Genomic DNA, 19065 nt, shown 5'->3' with positions numbered 1-19065 from the left:
TGAACACGGAGGAGGATCATCGGGGTGGGATATTCAGGGATCAGTGGTTGGATCTGTGTGGACACGAATGGGGCAAGGTTGCAGAGGAGGGCAGGGACTTGTGGCTGAACGTCTGTGGACAGGGAGGAATGATTAGAGATGAGATTGGGTGGGGGGCGTGGGTTTGTGTCTGGAGCTCTGTTGACAAGGAGGAAGAGGACTACACCATTGAGGGAGTAGACCAGTGTCTGGAAGCTGTGTGAACAGGGAGGAGGGGGCTTGCATGTGAGGTCATCGACTACCAGATGCAGCCGCATAAATAAAGGGGAAGGGGGCTGGGAGATGCGGTCAGGGACTTGAGGTCAGGGAGCGGTGTAGACAGAACAAGGAGGGACTCTGGGAGAGAAGGAAGTCAGGGCCAGTGGCTGGGATGTGTGGACAAGGAGGGAGGAGGGTTGGAGGCTTGTGGTGGGAAAAAAAAAAAGGAGTAGGATGGCAGTGTTGAACTCCCTGTGTCATCCCGCAGATTCCTTCTGGCTTTTTCCATATTGTGATTTACGTGTTTCCACGCTCCTTTCTCCATTAGTCCCACCATCCTTCCCCTACCCATCTGTTCCCTCTGTGTCTGCATCTCCACTGCTGCCCAGCAAATAGGTTCTTCAGTATCATCTTTCTAGATTCCACATACATGTGTTAATATATTTGTTTTTTCTTCTTTTTGATTTACGTCACTCAGTGTAATAGGCTCTAGGTTCATCCACTTCATTAGAAGTGACCTAAATGTGTTCCTTTTCGTGGCTGAGTAATTTTCCACTGTGCGTATGTACCCCATCTTCTTTATCCATCCATCTGCCCATGGGCATCTAAGTTGATTCCTTGTGCTGCTGCTGCTAAGTCGCTTCAGTGGTCTCCGAGTCTGGGCGACCCCACAGACGGCAGCCCACCAGGCTCCGCCGTCCCTGGGATTCTCCAGGCAAGAACACTGGAGTGGGCTGCCATTTCCTTCTGCAGTGCATGCATGCATGCTAAGTCTCTTCAGTCGTGTCCGACTCTGTGTGACCCCATGGACAGCAGCCCACCAGGCTCCTCTGTCCACGGGATTCTCCAGGCAAGAACACTGCAGTGGGTTGCCATTTGCTTCTCCCGTGTGCTAGCTAGTGTAAATAGTGCTTCAATGAACAGTGAGGTACTCGTGTCTTTTTCAGTCACGCTTTCCCCCAGGGTATATGTCCAGTACTGGGATTTGCTAGATCATATGGTTGTTTTATTCCTAGGTTTTTTTTTTTTTTAACTGAAATCTCCATACTGTTGTCCATAACAGCTGTACCAATTTACATTCCCACTAACAGTGCAGGAGGGCTTCCTGTGAGGCTCAGCTGGTAAAAAAAAAAAAAAAATCCACCTGCAAGGCAGGAGACCTGGGTTGAGAAGATCCCCTGGAGCCAGGAAAGGCTACCCACTCTAGTATTCTGGCCTGGAGAATCCCATGGGTTGTATAGTCCATGGGGTCTCAAAGAATCGGACACAACTGAGTGACTTACACTTTGAAACAATACAAGAGGGTTTCCCTTTTCTCCACAGCATCTCTAGCATTTATTGCTTGCAGATTTTTTTGATGCTGGCCTAGTGGCCAGCGCAACAAGCTGCTGATGGGCCCTCAGGCCGGGAGGTGCGGGTGGGTGCAGGGGGGCGCCCGGGTCAGCGGGGCCGTGACTGAGTCCCGCACGCTGTACCCACAGCAGGAGCTCATCGAGAGCCTCGGCCGCAAGCTGCAGGTGCTGCGGGAGGCACGGGAGAGCCTGCTGGAGGACGTGCAGGCCAACAGCGCGCTGGGTGACGAGGTGGAGGCCCTGGTCAAGGCCGTGTGCAAGCCCAACGAGTTTGACAAGTTCCGCATGTTCATCGGGGACCTCGACAAGGTGGTGAACCTCCTGCTGTCGCTCTCCGGCCGCCTGGCCCGCGTGGAGAACGCCCTCAACAACCTGGACGACAGCACGCCTCCGGGCGATCGGGTACTCCCCTGGAGGCGGGATGGGTGGTGGTGCGGGAGGCCCCAAGGGGTGTGGAGTGAACACCCAGAAGCCTCGCTGGGCCGGCCGTCCACCTGGTCGCAGAAGATCTTCTCTCTTGCTCTCTCCCTTCTCGTAGTGGGGGGTCGCCCCGAGATTCCCCGCATTGTTCAGTCACCTGGTTGGGTCCAACTCTTTGCGACCCCATGGACCGCAGCACACCAGGCCTCCCTGTCCATCACCATCTCCCGGAGTTTTACTCAAACTCACGTCCATCGAGTTGGTGATACCATCCAACCATCTCATCCTCTGTTGCCCCCTTCTCCTCCCACCTTCAATCTTTCCCAGCATGAGGGTCTTTTCCGGTGAGTCAGTTCTTGGCATCAGGTGGCCAGAACATGCTAGCATTTTTTATGCATTCAGACTCATGTCCGCTGAGTCGGTGATGCCATCCACAGGCTTATTAGTTAGCGTCGGAGACCATGCCTGTGGTCTTCCTGGGCTCTGAGCCTTCACTGTAATCCCTCGGGGTTTCCATGTTAGGTCCTTCCTGGGCATGCTTGATAAGCTTCACTTTCCTAGAACCAGAGGCAGCGGTGGCCTGCAGCCTCCTCCAGATTCAGTGTAGGGGCCGGGCCTCCACTGTGACCAGCGTTGGGGGAAACTGTCGATGACAGGCATGCTATCAAAGGCAAAGAGGCAGCGTCAGGCTGTGGGAGGCTCCCCTGTGTTTCCAGATAGAAAGCGGGACACGTGGGCGAGACGTGGACACAGGACGCCCTCCCTCCAGTCAGAGCTTTAGTCTCCATGGATGCCAACTGATCTCTGTGGCCCCTGTTTGGAGAGTCAGCTGAGGTCTCTTTGTCTTTTGGTTGGAATTAATGAATTGCAATTAATCCTCCTCTCACTCACACTGGCAGGTCAGGGTGTCCTTTAGCAGGGGGCAGGCGGCCCTGAAAGGTGGTGCAGACCACAGATACTTCCCAGGCTCCGGACCAGGGAAGCGATTTCTGATTTCAGCCCAACACCCCCCCCACCGCCCACCAAGCAGCAGCCCTGTGCCTCCGGCCTCTCCTCGGGGCCCCTCCACCCCTGTGACACTCCGACCCGGTTTGGGGAGGCCGTTCGGGTTACCAGGTGGCGGAGGAGCGGGAGACTCTGCTGGTGTCGGAAACTGGGACTGAAGATGGGGCGTTCCCTGGCGTGCGCCAGCCGCCACATGGAGACTGTTTACTGCCGTTCCTTGCTCCCTGTCTTGTTTTCACAGCAGGTTAAGGGAGGGATGGTAGGTGTGTGCCCCGATCTAGGAGTGGGGGTGTCTGTGTGCCCCAGAGTAGGAGCCAGGGCAGCTATGTGACCCGCCTCCTCCCCGCCGCCTCCATCTCTCTTCTTCCAACCCGTTGTCCTTCTCACCACCCGCCTCTACTGGTGCCAGAAGGGTTTAGCAATCCTGCCCTCGGAGATCTCTTTAAATGCACTGCTTTGGCCCACTTTGCCCCCATCCGCCACGTTGTCACGGAAACACCTTGGCGCACACAGGTCCCTCCACCCGCGAGTCCTTCACTGCCTGCGCGCGAAGTTTTGGAATTTTCTGGGCCCGAATGGCCCTCATGTTCCTCCGGGTGTATCAGGGTGGCTTGTGCAGGGCTGTATCTCGGCGCCTCGTGGCGAGGGGGCGGGCGGTATATCCTGGTGCCTCTTGCCGGGGTGTATCCTGGCGCCTCTTTGGAGGGGGTGTCTGGGTGCCTCCTGCGGGGGTGTATCACAGTGCCTCGTGGGGGGGGGGTGTCTCTGGGCGCCTCCTGCAGGGGTGTATCCAGGTGCCTTGCGCTGGGGTGTATCCGGGCGCCTCCCTGCGCAGGCGGTGGGAGGCTGGCCAGCACCCCCCAACCGGGTCCCCAGCAGGCTTGTGCGCCTTCTGTCTGTCCAGCAATCCCTGCTCGAGAAGCAGCGCGTCCTGATCCAGCAGCACGAGGACGCCAGGGAGCTGAAGGAGAACCTGGACCGCCGGGAGGGCATCGTCTTCGACATCCTGGCCAGCTACCTGGGCCCCGAGAGCCTGGCGGACTACGAGCACTTCGTCAAGATGAAGTCGGCGCTCATCATCGAGCAGCGCGAGTTGGAAGACAAAATACACCTGGGTGAGGAGCAGCTGAAGTGCCTATTGGACAGCCTGCAGCCGGAGAGAGGCAAATGAAGGCGCACCCAAACCCCATCCCACCCGGCCCTCCCCGGAGAAGGAGGACGACGCGGATGGGGTTGGCGGAGTCATCAGCTCCGGTCCTGTGGATGCCGCTGAAAACCGTAGCCTGTATTTACGTCCTGTCGTTGGGGGTCGGGGGAGGGGGGTGTCCTCTCACGGCCAGGTCGCGGTCAGCAAAGTAATAACTTATATGTGTGCGTTTGGGATGAGTTCTTTAATTCTTAGGTTCCCTTTTGGAATGCTGAGCAGAGCGGCTCCCCCCTCCCCTTTGCCGCGGTGGCCCGACAGCGTCCCCACGTGGCGCCGGGGCTGGGGTGCGCCCTGCGCGCGTACGCACTGGGGTCACCCCTGTGGTCTCCACCGGCCTTGCGTGCGGACGCTGAACCCCGTCCTCCACGCGGGCAGGAACGATCGCGTCTCTAAAGAAGGTGCATGTGGGTCAGGGGTGGGGAGTCGCCTGGTGCACGAGCTGTCCCATGGATCGCAGGAGGCGCCGGGGCTGGGGTGTGCCCTGCGCGCGTACGCACTGGGGTCACCCCCGTGGTCTTCACCGGCCTTGCGTGCGGACGCTGAACCCCGTCCTCCGCGCGGGCAGGAGCGATCGCGTCTCTAGAGAAGGTGCATGTGGGTCGGGGGTGGGGAGTCGCCTGGTGCACGAGCTGTCCCGTGGATCGCGGGAGGCGCCGGGGCTGGGGTGCGCCCTGCGCGCGTACGCACTGGGGTCACCCCCATGGTCTCTAACCGGCCTTGCGTGTGGACGCTGAACCCCGTCCTCCACGCGGGCAGGAACGATCGCGTCTCTAAAGAAGGTGCATGTGGGTCGGGGGTGGGGAGTCGCCTGGTGCACGAGCTGTCCCGTGGATCGCGGGAGGCGCCGGGGCTGGGGTGTGCCCTGCGCGCGTACGCACTGGGGTCACCCCCGTGGTCTTCACTGGCCTTGCGTGCGGACGCTGAACCCCGTCCTCCGCGCGGGCAGGAGCGATCGCGTCTCTAGAGAAGGTGCATGTGGGTCGGGGGTGGGGAGTCGCCTGGTGCACGAGCTGTCCCGTGGATCGCGGGAGGCGCCTGCCGGCTGTGCTCGCCGTGCGTCCGGAAGTGTTGCGCCATTCGTTCTGTCTGTCCTCTAAGGATGACCCCGACCCAGCAAAAAAAAAAATCATGAGGATGAGTATTATTTATTAATGTGTTAGAAAGAGAATAGTTATCCATGCGGTTTAAAGACCAGCGGTGAAATGACGAGCTTTCAGCGTGCTGGGTTCACTCATGGTGAAATCGCCACTTGCACAGTGTACATGCTTTAAGGCGCAGGCAGAAGGGACATACTGGTTTTTGTTCTTCTGGAATGACACCCGCGTGCAAATGGTATTTTTCCTGCAAAGTGAGATTACGTGGCTGAAAGTGTGTCCGGAAGATAGGTGCTTGCGAGTTTTGTTTTGATTTTTTTTCCTTAAGGCCCCTGAGATATTTTCCTCATTTACTTTCCCCTCCGCGCTCCCCCTCCCGCCCCCCCAAGAACATTTCTTTGGTGTGTATATGATTGTGGATTATAACTGGCAGCTCCTCTCTTTTTGCTTCTCTGGATTAATTATTGGCAGTGTCAAGGCCACCTCCTCTAAGAACCCGTGGTTCTGGCTTTCCAGAGGTCCAGGTGGACCATACGACTCCCAGACCTGGTCTTTCTCTGCCACAGAGTTGACCACCGTCTGTTGCCCGTTTTGTCGTTTGATATTGCAAGGTGGTCGAGAGAGTCTGTTCACTAGAAAACACTGTCGGGCTGTTGTTTTCCAGTGGCCGAGTCACGACTAGAAGATATCTTGCAGATCCCGTGTGCTGCATTTGCATCCACAATGTATAAAGATCTTTCCAAGTTAACAGCATGAAAACAGACAGCCCAGTTAAAACATGAGCCAGAGTCTTAAATAGACAGTTCACCAAAGAGGCTATGTGCATGTCAGTGGGCATATAGGTGTTTAGCCCCTCGTGGCTTGGTTCTCACGGTCTGATTTTTAACCCGATTGTCTGTGTTCCGTCCCAGTTGGGTGAGATGCCTGCATAATGGTGGTAGAAGCCCTAAGATAACTTCATTTCGGGGTGATATTCAGAGGTCAGATCATGTTACTCCTTGTTTCCTCTTATGCCTGGGAAACGAGTTTTCTGACAGATGGGGAGATAGCCCTGTCACCGGTGACCGGCGCCTTACCAAAGACAGAAGCACACAATGTCTTTAATATTAAAGGACACTACTCCACACCCACAGAGCCGGGAGGACAAGCTGGACTGGCCCCGGTGATATCTCTGCAGCCCTGGTGGGAACCGACCTGGCAGGCTTCAGTGATGCCGGCAATAAACATTCCTTTGGCAGCCCACCCACGCCAGAGAGAAGGGCCTTTTTCTGCACTTTTTATTCTTCTTAAATTAAGCTGTTCCTGACTTGAAAAACCCCTCTTCTGCCAGTGAAGCGTCGTCCTCCTCCCCACGTGCTACGGTCACTTGCTGTGAAAATGGGTCATGGTGGAAAAGATAAAGCTGGCTGTCCACGGATCCCCCGCCCCGCCTTTCTCCCTTGGGGCAACAACCACAGTGATGTCAGTGTGTTTTGATTTTCAGAAAGCTTTTATCTGTGAATCTTGCCCTTCTCATACAGTATTGTGATCATTTTGATGATACGTCTGTAAAATGTGAAAATAGAGTTTATGCCTGTATCCAGCTTTTCGGTGTCTTTTGAGAACATTGTCTTCTACACAGCAATACACAGGGCTCTGGTATCCTTTAAACGAAGCCCATAGAATCACAATGGTCCTGTCTGTTTCTCCATCTGCCTCATAAATGTCTGGTTGGCGGGGACCCAAAGATTGCAGTGAGTCAGTGTGTACAACTTTGTATATAACTATATTACTGCACATACAATCTGGTGCTAACCTTTCTCCCATGGCATTCCTGGGTGGTGGCTGATGGCTCACCCTGGGTCATCACTCAGCTGAGATGTGCTCTCTGTATCTTGAGGTTGCAGTCAGGGGCCTTGCCGGATACTTTGATCATGCCTTCCACCGTGGAAGATTTGTACCGATTTCATGCTCAACACTTAACACTTACCTCTCAACAGATCATCCTGCTTGACCTTAATAAAATAAATGATATCTTTCAGTGAATGGAGCGTGTCTTTGTCTTGCATCTTTTTTAAGAATTGGAACGTCCTTCCCGTATGTCAGATCCTTCAGCCACTGTAGATCATGGGGTTGAATCTGTATACACAGGTGTTTGACTGTTTCTGCCTGACGAGGTCAGGCCAGTCCGTCTGCAGCCGGGAAAACATCAGGGACACAGGTTGTATCAGTCAGCTGTTGCTACAGCCATGCTGTGTAACAACCACTATAAAATTGCAGCAGGGTGCAGGGAGAAGTACTTCTTTAGAGGAGGAATTTGTAGATCCACGTGCCTGTCATCTTGCCTTTGGCCTGGGCACGTCCATGGCACATGACCGGAGAACAAGCTCAGTCACATAGGTGCTTGCCCTGGGTGTGGTTATGGCGCACCTGCTAACCTTCCACTAGCACCTGCTGAGTTCCATTGTTGCAGCAAGTCCCGCAGCCCAACCTGGAATCCAGAAGGTGTGGCGTGTGTTCCACCCGGTGACTGCAGGGAGCTGTGAAGCCCTGGGGCCATCGGTGGAGCCCCGTCATCTCCCATGCGGGGTGCTTATGCGGAGTAGCACCCTGCGATCCAGGACCCGAAGCCAGGTTCCTGGAGCCAAGCCACCTCTGTCACTTGAAGGTTGTATGGCTGTGAGCAGGCGCTAGCCTCTGCACCCCTCGGCTTCCTCCTTTGCAGCCGTAGGGAGAGCAAGGGAGCTGATAACGTCAACCTGCTTGGAAGCCGTGCCGGCTCAGGGGAGTACCGCACAGAGGGAGGCGTTCACAACTCTGGTGCTGTCACTGAAGCCTGGGTCTGGAGGAAAAGCATTCTCTGCACCCAGACGCCCCTGTCGGACCCACCGGAGGACAGATGGCAGCTGCTCCTGATCAGCAGTGGACAGACGCTTCTGTTCTCGGAGCAGGTTGGTGGGACCCGGAGGTCAATCAGTTGAGAGAAAGGCATTCTTCCTTTTTTTTTTTTTTTAAATAACTTTGCTTGTTGAATTTTGGCTACTCTTGGGTCTGGCTCGCTGCTCGGGCTTTTCTCTAGATGTGGTGTGCAGGCTTCTCACACGTGGGCCTCAGTCGTAGTGCCATCTTCCCAGATCAGGGGGCGAACTCTGTCGCCCGTGTCAGTGGATTCTTTACCACTGAGCCACCAGGGAAGCCTGAGAGAGTCGTCGTAGTAAGAACTACTCAAACCTAGGAGGTGAATTTTTATTTGGGATGGGGCCCTTCACAGGTACTCCCTTCTCCTGTTTCTTTGCCTGAGTCCTTCCTTCCCTCTACAGGACAGGATGCCGAGGCTCTTGGGGACCTACCATGCCAAGTCAGGTAAGGTGTTGGTGTATCCCAGCCCTCCCCTCACATCTCTCCATTTTCCTTGTTTTTTTTTTTTTTTAAAGAAACAAGATTCCTAATTACATATTTTTGTCTTTTTTTTTTTTTTTTAAGTTGAAGTCTAGTTGCTTTAAAATGTGGTGCCCATCTCTGCTGTATAGCAAACTGACTCAGTGATACACACAGAGACATTCTTGCTTTATAGCCTTTTATGCTTTGTCACAGGATACTGAATATAGCTCCATGCATTCTGCAGTAGGACCTTGTTGTTTATTCTAAACATAGTAGTTTGTATCTACCAAGCGCCTGCACACAGTCCATCATTCCACCCTCCCCCTTGGCAACCACAAATCTGTTTTGTATGAGTCTTTGTTTTACAGGTATGATCATTCCTGCCATATTCTGGCTTCCACCCCAGATATGCAGATGACACCACCCTTACGGGAGAGGTGAAGAGGAACTAAAGAGCCTCTTGATGGAATTGAAAGAGGATAGGGAAAAAGCTGGCTTAAAACTCAACATTCAAAAAACTAAGATCATGGCATCTGGTCCCATCACTTCATGGCAAATAGTTGGGGAAACTGTGGAGACAGTGAGAAACTTTATTTTCTTCTGCTCCAAAATCACTGCAGATGGTGACTGCAGCCATGAAATTAAAAGACGCTTGCTCCTTGGAAGAAAAGCTATCATCAACCTAGACAGCATATTAAAAAGCAGAGGCGTTACTTTGCTGACAAAGGTCCATCTAGTCAAAGCTGTAGTTTTTCCAGTAGTCATGTACGGATGTGAGAGTTGGATTATAAAGAAAGCTGAGCACCAAAGAATTGATGCTTTTGAACTATGGTGTTGGAAATGACTCTTGAGAGTCATTTGGATTGGAAGGAGATAAATCAGGAGATCAAGGCAGGAGGAGAAGGGCACGACAGAGGATGAGATGGTTGGATGGCATCACCGACTTAATGAACATTAGTTTGAGCAAGCTCCAGGAGTTGGTGATGGACAGGGAAGCCTAGCATGATTCGGTCCATCAGGTCGCAAAGAGTCGGACACAACTAGCAAGTGAGCCTAACTGGCTTCCATATATAAGTGATAGGGTATGGTATTTGTCTTTTTCTGTCTGACTTGTTGCACTTAGCATGATAGTCTCTTTGTTGTTGCATAGTCACTGAGTCATGTCCGGCTCTTGCAGCCCCATGCTCTGTAGCCCACCGGGCTTCTCTGTCCATGGCCTTTCCCAGGCACGAATCCTGGAGTAGGTAGCCAGTCCCTTCTCCAGGGGATCTTCCCAACCCAGGGATCAAACCCGGGTCTCCTGCATTGCAGGCGGATTCTTTACCACTGAGCCCCCTGAGAAGCCCTTGATAATCTCTAGGTCCATCCACACTGTTGCATTGTTTCATTCTTTTTCTTTCATGGCTGGGTAGTATTCCATTAAATAAGCACCAAGTCATCTTTGTCCATTCACCTCTCACCGGACTTTAGGTTCTTTCCATGTCTTGGCTGCTGTGTGTAGTTCTGCTGTGAACACAGGGGTGCATGTATCTTTTTGAATTACAGTTTTGTCTGGGTATATTCCCAGGAGTGGGATGCTAGGTCATATAGTAATTCTGCATTTAGTTTTTTGAGAAACTTCTTTGCTGTTCTCCATAATGGCTGCACAAATTTACATTTCTCCCAGCAGGGTTGGAGGATACCCTTTTCTCCACAGCCTCTCCAGCATTTTTAACTATGTGTTTTTTAAATCGGCTTTTTACTTAGCAGCACTAGGGAGTTTTTTCTTCTTTATTCTTCCTAATGTGGAATTGTTGTGTTATGTCCCATTGTTAAGTTTATAAAATGGTTTACTGTACATATTCTCTGCCTGGGTTTTCTTATCCCTGTTTGTCCCCATTGTGAGTTCAGTTATAAAGCTCATTGGGTATGTGTGTTTCACTGAGGTGTTTGTAATTTCTCTGCTCATTTCCTTGGGATAAATTTGTTACAGAAAAGTTGTGCACAGAGGATTCCAGTGGAGTTTCGGCTTGTGTGTGAAATGTAGTCCTCACTGCTGGCTCATTGACATGATGTCTCATTTCTTACAGAAGTCCCATCTGAAGCTCTCCCCTAACTAGCAGCTACCTTATCTAGTCCGTAACGCCATACTTTCATGGAACATCTGTGACCCAAGATTCAACAGGAAAGGGGTAGTTTCCCGTGAACTAAGGGTATGTTTCCTAATGTGTTTCTTGTCGTTGGTCTGTCCCGACTCAGTCCCCTTTGTGTGAACACCACAGCTGCTAACACCTGCGTCTGTAGGTTGCCATCGCTTTAAGAAAAAATGTAATTAACTCCAGGTGAGATGGGTTAGCTACCATGTCTGGGGCACAAGGGAAAGGAATGAGCAGACATGCCTGAAGCAGTCATACAGATCTTAAAAGGGAACTGTTAGGATCTTTGGAGGAAACATACTCCCCTCTGGCATAGGGCCGGGAGACACAGGAGAGCAGGTGAAGAGGCATGCCACCATGGCGTCCGTGACCTAGCAACTGAGAATGCTGGAGGTGTGTATAACTGGATACGGAATTTGGTGACTGCGCAAGTCCAAGGAGAGAGCTGTGGCCTTGCAGGCCAGACTAACTGACAGTGTGGCCCAAAGCCGTTGTGTGCTCAGAGTGAGGAGCCCAGGAGCGGAGAGCAGAGTGTGTAAGTGGGGGACATCCGCCCATAGGGAGGAACTGCCCTTTGAACTAGCCACCCTTCTCACCAAATGCTTATCCCTTGGAGACTGGTTAGTTGGTGTTCTGACTTCGTTATTGTGTATGTTTTGGTGTGGTAAATAGACAAGAGATACATAATTTTAACATCTATAAGCATACTGTTCTGTGGCATTAAGGATATTAACACTTGTGAAACCATATCACCAACAATCCTCAGAACTTTTTCATCTCCTCAGACTGAAGCTAACTGAAACTCACTATTGAACGAGTTCCCCCCACCCCAGCCTTGGTCACTGCTGTTTTATTTTCTGTGTCTGTGAATTGGACTAGTCTGGGTCCTACAAAAAGTGAAATCATTCAGTATTTGTCTCTCTCTACCTGGCTTATTTACCTCAGCATAATTAGTCCTCAAAGTTCATCCTTTTTGTAAATTGTGTCCAAGTTTCCTTCCATTCGAAAACTGAGAAATGCCCTGTTATATGGATTGACCACATGGTGTCTATCCGAAAGTTGGGTCACTTGCACATCTTAGCTATTGTGAATAATGCTGTTGAAACATGAGTATACCAATATCTGAATCACTCCTTTTACTTTGGGGTATGCTGTAGAGATTGAAGGTAAAAGAAAAAGTGGGTGACAGAAGATGAGATGGTTAGATAACATCAACAACTCAATGGACATGAGTTTAAGTATACTCAGGGAGGTAGAAAATTATAGAGGAGCCTGGTGTGGTGCAGTCTGTGGAGTCCCAAGGAGTTAGATTTCACTTACTGAATGAACAACAACAAATATGTCTATCCAGAAAAGAAATTCCTGAATCACATGGTAAGTCTTGGTTTTAAGGAATCAATATACCATTTTTTACAGCAGTTGTACCAGCTTATAGTCCTACCAGAAAAGCACAAAGGTTCTGGTTTCTCCACATTGTGGCCAACAGTTGCTGTTTTCTGTTTGTGTAACAGCAATTCTGCTGAGTGTGAAGGAGCATTTCACTGAATGTAAGACCTTTTAAGCAGGTCAAGTTAAGTAATAAGCAGGAAACTCTGATACAGATATGGAAGATAGAAAGATATATGTGGTAGTTAATATAACTAGAACTGAACCTATAAAAAGTATCCTTTGTGTCCCTCCTGTTTGACTTTTCATTCTACAAATGTTGATTAAGCAGCTTCTCTGGCCCAGGCTAGGATTTTGAGGGCATCTCTTGTCTGCCTTCATCCTTGAATCAGCTTGTTGGAGAAAAACAGAGTCCTCTTGAGTATTTCTGGGAGCAGACAGATTTCAAGTTCTTGATGTATTATTGTACTGAAGAGATAGTGAAGTTGTAATAATCAAAGGGAAAATACAAGGGGAGTATTTGTGTCCTGTAGATTGTGTATGATGCGTAAAGACTCCAACTTTCTGCTTGCCTATTCACATTGTCATCCTTCAGTATTGTGGTAACAGCTGACTGATGTCTTGTGAATATGATGGGGACTTGGAGCTGAATCTATAACCAGAGATTTCTGTAACTTTGCCTCATTCCCATTGTGTGACAGTCACCTTGAGAGCTGGCCTTATTGGTCTCCCAAAAGGAGACACTCGCAGCCTGATTACCACTAGTTCTGGTGGCCTTTCCTAGGATAAGCACATCCATCCTAAAGACTGACCAGGCCATTCTTAGTTTGGCCGATGGCACAGTGGATGGTACTTTGTCTCCCCATTGCACCCATTGCAAGAGTCTCTGACAACATCCCTCACTCCAACAGAAGGCACCTGAGATCACATTTCTTCTACCATCACTCTGTTTCTCAAAAGGTCTTTTTTTGCCTTATTCAGTAGTTTTCACACCCTAGTTACACACTGGAACCATCCTGGAGCTTTCAAAATCTCTGCCCTTTTCACTTACCCTGAGCAACGGACTGAATCCATAGTTGGGAAGTGTTGCCCTAGTTTCCTCCTCTTCCTGGATGCTTTTCCTTTTCCAGATAGCTCTTTGAGCTTCCTGCCATCTTGCCCCTAAAACATGAGGTAGGATGATGTACTCTGAAGCCACTTCCCATGTAACTTCAGGCAAGTTACTCAGCCTCTGTCCTGAGTGCTTCCACCTATAAAATGAGGATAAGAATACTTAGTAGTTCTTTAGAAGGGAAATGGAGTCAATAAATATAAACCCTACAGAAGTGAAACTTTTCAAGACTATCCAGTGTGTAGTTGCTTTCCACAAGAGCAAAACAGCTTTAAAAAAAAAAACAAAAACTTAACCATGGTGATACTAAAACACTATGTACCTTGCTCACTTTTATTCTCTCACAAGTATACAGTGGAGTCTTTCTCATTCTTTTGTTTCTCCTCTACCTATTTGCACCAATCACTGAGGAAGGCTTTCTTATCTCTCCTTGCTATCCTTTGGAACTCTACATTCAAATGGGTATATCTTTCCTTTTCTCCTCTGCCTTTAGCTTCTCTTCTTTTCTCAGCTATTTGTTAGGCCTTCTCAGACAGCCATTTTGCCTTTTTGCATTTATTTTTCTTGGAGATGGGCTTCATCACCATCTCCTGTATGAGAGGTTCCATGATATTTGATGCTAAAAACAATGCCCTCTAAATTTTGCTTTGGGAAATAGTTAACTCTATAAAAATCCCTATGTTAACATGAGGTAGTGTATTATATGAACTAATAATTTAAAATTCCTCAATTTTATCTCTAATAAATAATAAAAGATTCAACCTGCCTTAACAGAATCTCCTCGAGACTCTCAATTTTCTTTTCTCTTACTGTGGTAAATACACATAAGATAAAAGCTGACCATTTTAACCATTTTTTAATGTACTAACTGGCACTAACTACCTTTTTAAGATTGTGCAATTATTACAAAATCTCCCTGCTCTTCCAAATTCTCATTTAATGGCTCCCTCTTCTTCTGTTCTGCCAGGAATTACCAGTTAACTGCTCAACTAAGAGACGTTAAGTTTCTGCTGTTCGTTTCTCTCCCTGTTTTCAATGAATTGATGGATTAACTTTGCTTTAAGACTTGGAACTCAAACTGGGGTTCTATAATAAACCTAAAGGGGTGGGGCTGGGTGGTAGGTGGGAGGGAGACTCAAGAGGGAGGGGACATATGTACACCCACAGTTAATTCATGTTAATTTAATTCATGTTGATGTATGACAGAAATCAAACTAATATCGTAAACCAATCATCAATCAATTAAGAAAAGTAATGGATGTTTCGGACAAAAAGTTAAAGCTGTTGAAAAGATGATGTTGTGTGTGATGGGAATGTTGAAAACAGAGAAAAGTGTGCACTTGTAAGTAAAGCTATTCAAAATACCTTGCTGAAAAACACTTAAGTTGCAGATGTTAGTGTAGAAATGTTCATACTTCTGTGAAAATTAAGATATTTCCCTTTATATATTTGTAAACAGAATATATATCAAAACTCCAAAGATATTTGCATAGCAAACAAGCCCATAACTTTCCTCTCTTTAATATTCATGTCCTTCAAAGCATTATTCTCGTGAATGTACTGTGGGTGCTGGGTGGGCTTTGATTGCCCTGGGACAGCAGTTTGAGCCAGCTTCTAAGTCTGCAAGCTGAGGTGGCATGCCACCTTCTTACCATACTTGAATGTTTTCTGTTTAAAATGTTCAATTACCTGAACATTCAAATCCTTCCTAGCAGCCTGCCTGCTCCAGCAACCAGTAGTGAGTTAAGTGCACTCAGTTCTTTGGCCATATACCTCATGGCCAAAATACCCAGGACAGAAGCTGTATTATATTTAATAAAGGCTTTTGAAAGCAGCACACAATCAAAAGAAAAAAGTCTTAAGCAATTTAAATGGAACATTCACAGAAATCAATGGTGAGGCAGGAGAAAGGATTCAATGGAGGGCATTAAGGGGGTCCTAGGTGGGAGAGAGGAACAGTGTGAGAGATTCTGCCTGGGTATTACCTGCAGTCCCCTGTTATGGGCAGTGTTCCTGATGGATGTGCATTCATAAAGATCTTTCTTGCTTTTTTTTTTTTTTTTTTTTTTGGAAAATAATTGTCTATATATCAAATTGAAAAAACAATTTAGGGTGTTCCCTGGTGGTCCTGTGATTAGGACTTTGCCTTCCAGTGCAGTACTGTGTGAGTATGGGCCCCTTCATAACTCATTGAGTTCTGCATTAGATTATGTACTCCTTCCTACACGTAACTGATTGTTCACAATAGAATAGCTTTCAGAATGCCTAACCCCTCTACCTCAGTTAAAGCAACCAAGTACTCACATGTTACAACATGGATGAACCTTGAGAAGAGTCAAAACACAAAATATTGCACCTCATACAAGTCTAGTCTATTCTTAATGCTGCCATATAGGACTCTTGTATGGAATGTGCATAAATTACTTGCTACTGAAATTTTTTCCCACTTTTCAATATTACAAAGAGGCTGTGTTGACTGTTTTTTTGAGTAAATGTTTGTGATCAATTTTAAGTTACATCTTTGGACAAATGCTCCAAAGTAGAACTGTCTGTTTGAGAGTGTGCACATTTTAAGTCTTTTAGTAAATATTCCCAGATGGTCCTTCAGGAAATTTGCTTGGCCTGTGGTCCCCAATGCAGAGCTTGAAGGTCAAAAGTCACTGGTGAGAAATAATAGTACTTGCATGTCAAATACAGCGCTGCTTATCCACAGCAGTGTAAAAGTAGGGGAGGAGAATGGAGATACCGGGTTGAGTGTGTTGTTCTAGGCCCAAATTTCCGAACTCATGATGTCCTATGTTTGTTTGCAGTTCCCGTGGGTCCACATCTACCATGCCCTTGCTCATCAATAGCGCCAATTGCCAAATGGTAGGTTTTGCAGTAGCCACTATTGGATGGATCCTTGGCACCACTGCCATGGGCTTCGTGGAGTGGCGAGTATGGTATCTGGACAACGCCTCACAGTTCTCTGGTCTGGCCTGCATGGGAATGTGGAGAGTCTGTGTCTTCCGTCATACCAACATCACCACAGCAACCTCATGTCACAGTTACAGCTACCATGATACTTACCTACCTCTTGATATCCGTGTTTCTCAAAACCTCTTACTGATGGCCAGCATTCTAGGACTCTTGGGGAAAGCCTCTGTTACTTTTGCACTTAAAAATGTGTCCATGAGAATTCTTGAGAAGAATACTACCTACAAAGCATTTGTCATTTCAGGAATTCTCAACATAGCTGCTGGTATCTGTATCTCAGTTGCTCTCATCTGGAATTACCACTCTGTGATGACTGAAGAGGGTATTGTCTTCCCACCATCTTTCAATTTACCCTTCAAGCCACATGCTCAGCAAATTGGCAACACTGTTATAGTGGCATGTCTAGCTGCCTTTGTGCTGTTCTTAAGTGGGTGGTTTTTTCTCTCTTACAAATTACCCCTGGATAGCCAAGTGCATCCTGAAATATCAGGAAATGTAGATTCCTGTTTGCATTGACTTTAAAAATCCAACATTACCAAAAGTTTATGGGAAATCTTACCACGATGCTTAATCGAATTTCCAGGGACTCGAGACCATGGCAATACAGTTTTTGGCAGAAAGTAGTAAAGCATTTACTACAGTTGTAATCTGTGTCTGATTTGAGTCAGTTAAGGAATTTCACAAAAACTCTTTCCAACCTGCCAGTTTTTATTTTAATTATTGCCTAATCACAGTACTATAAATCTAGTGTATGGAAATAACAGTTTCTGAGATTCTTACATTTCCCTCCTCAACTATTGCTAAAAACTGATTTATTTTCTATGTTATGGTATTATACTTATGTCATGTAAAAATTTACATTATATGGAGAAATAGAGATGGTAAAGGACAGGGAAGCCTGGCATGCTGAGGTCCATGATGTTGCAGTTGGAAACAACTGAGCAACAACAACGAGAAAATGAGGAATTCATTCCACCGTATTACTGGACACCATAATTAGTGAAATTGTTCTGTATAAGGTTTATGTATCCTTTTCCCTTTTTAATCTTTTTAAATGGTTATAAAGGAACATCTTGTCCCTTCATCCTAACAAAATGATTCCCTTGCTTAAAGAATATTAGTAGTTATTCCTTGTTATCAATGAATACTTAAAAATTTTAAATGCCTCAAAATAAATTCTTCAGATTTGTTTTTTCTACACAAAGTACTCACAGTGACAGAAGTCTGAAACTAAAGCACCTCTCCTACCAACCTACCCCATCGGCCCTTTAAGAAAAATTTTAAATTTGTTGAATTTTTTGTTGTTCAGTTGCTAGGTTGTGTCCAACTCTTTGTAACCCCATGGGCTGTAGCACACAAGGTTTCCCTGTCTTCACCATTTCCCAGAGCTTGCTCAAACTCATGTCCATTGACTCAGTGATGCCATACAACCATTTTGTCCCCTGTCGTCCCCTTCTCCTGCCTTCAATCTTTCCCAGCCTCAAAAGTCTTTTCTAATGAGTCAGCTCTTTGCATCAGGTAGCCGGATTATTGGAGCTTCAGCTTTAGCATCAGTCCTTCTAATTAATATTCGGGACTGATTCCTTTAGGACGGACTGGTTTAATATCCTTGCAGTCCAAAAGACACTCTCAAAGAGTCTTCTCCAACACCATAGTTCTAAAGGTTCAGTTCTTTGGCACTCAGCTTTCTTTATGGTCCAACATTCATACACAACTACTGGAAAAAACATTGCTTTGACTAGATGGACCTTTGTCAGCAAAGTAATGTCTCTGCTTTTTAATATGCTGTCTATCTTGATCATAGCTTTTCTTTCAAAGAGCAAGCATCTTTAAGTTTCATGGCTGCAGTCACCATCTGAAGTGATTTTGAAGCCCAAGAAAATAAGGTCTCTCACTGTTTCCATTGTCTCCATTTCTATTTGCCATGAAGTGGTGGGACCAGATGCCGTAATCTTTGTTTTTCGAATGTTGAGTTTTAAGCCAAACTTTTCACTCTGATCTCTCAATTCTTCAAGAGGCTCTTTAGTTCTTCACTTTCTGCCATAATGGTGGTGTCGTCTGCATATCTGAGGTTATTGATATTTCTTCCGTCAATCTTTATACCAGCTTGTGCTTCATCCATCTTGGCATTTTGCATGATGTACTCTGCAAATAATAAATAAGCAGGGTGACAATATAGAGCCTTGATGTGCTCCTTTCCCAATTTGGAACCAGTCTATTGTTCCACATTTGGTTCCTGACCTGCATACAGATTTCTCAGGAAGCAGGTAAGGTACTCTGATATTTCCATCTCTTTAAGAATATTCCAGTTTGTTGTGATCCACACAGTCAAAGACTTTGGCTGTACTATTTAAAGGCTGTTGCTGAGCCAAGAAAGACTCTGGGATTCTTGGCCTTCAGAGGAGATGAATTCAATTCGGGGCCAGTGACAAGGCTTGATTGCTCAAAGCTTTTGTGTAGTAAAGTTTTATTAAAGTATAAAAGAGATAGAGAAAGCTTTTGATATAGGCATCAGAAAGGGGCAGAAAGAGTATTGCCCTGCTCGTGTTTAACTGGATGTTATATAGCTACTTGCAGTCTGCTAATTGGCAAAAGGCAGTGTCTCAAAACTCAGAGACTGGCAACAGGCCCCTCACTCACAACATGCATTGAGATCACATTGGCACAAAGTGACTCATCCCAGGCTATAAAATGATTTTATATGAATCTTGAAGAAAGGCAGGTATCTAAGCAAATGTAGTCTCACTAACATAGCTTAAGAGATCATTTACATGAGTAAAAC

General features: G+C 47.4%; 2 protein-coding genes across 7 annotated transcripts in view; both read left to right on the top strand.

Annotated features, from left to right (window-relative positions):
* The window catches only part of SHROOM2 (shroom family member 2), a 138968-nt gene extending 131628 nt beyond the window's left edge, over positions 1–7340 (top strand). For 2 of the 5 annotated variants that reach the window (XM_061137017.1, XM_061137013.1), the window contains one exon: positions 1719–4061. In XM_061137017.1, coding sequence (XP_060993000.1) covers positions 1719–2357 — 639 coding nt within the window. In that variant the 3' untranslated portion in view covers positions 2358–4061. Of the gene's footprint in view, positions 1–1718 lie in introns of all 5 variants that reach the window. The other 3 variants (XM_061137016.1, XM_061137015.1, XM_061137014.1) reach the window with 3 other exon arrangements.
* A 131-nt stretch (positions 7341–7471) lies between these two features.
* On the top strand, positions 7472–17969 carry CLDN34 (claudin 34). Of its 2 annotated transcripts, XM_061137029.1 has the most exons (4): positions 7472–8245; positions 8615–8657; positions 10745–10867; positions 16118–17969. In XM_061137029.1, exon 4 carries the CDS (start codon positions 16140–16142, stop codon positions 16797–16799), a length of 660 nt encoding a protein of 219 aa, XP_060993012.1. In that variant the 5' UTR covers positions 7472–8245; positions 8615–8657; positions 10745–10867; positions 16118–16139; the 3' UTR covers positions 16800–17969. The 2 variants fall into 2 exon arrangements, with proteins under 2 accessions (XP_060993012.1, XP_060993013.1); XM_061137030.1 differs by lacking the exons at positions 7472–8245; positions 8615–8657 and having other exon boundaries at positions 10089–10867.
* The last annotated feature ends 1096 nt before the right edge of the window (positions 17970–19065 follow it).

The sequence above is a fragment of the Dama dama genome, chromosome X (genome assembly GCF_033118175.1).
Source record: "Dama dama isolate Ldn47 chromosome X, ASM3311817v1, whole genome shotgun sequence".
NCBI lineage: Eukaryota > Metazoa > Chordata > Mammalia > Artiodactyla > Cervidae > Dama > Dama dama.
Note: the sequence above shows the minus strand (reverse complement) of the source record. Positions and strands in the feature narration are given on the sequence as shown.

Excerpts from the sequence above, each read along its gene's own strand:
- CLDN34 (XM_061137029.1), top strand. The coding sequence starts at position 16,140 with ATGCCCTTGCTCATCAATAGCGCCAATTGCCAAATGGTAGGTTTTGCA.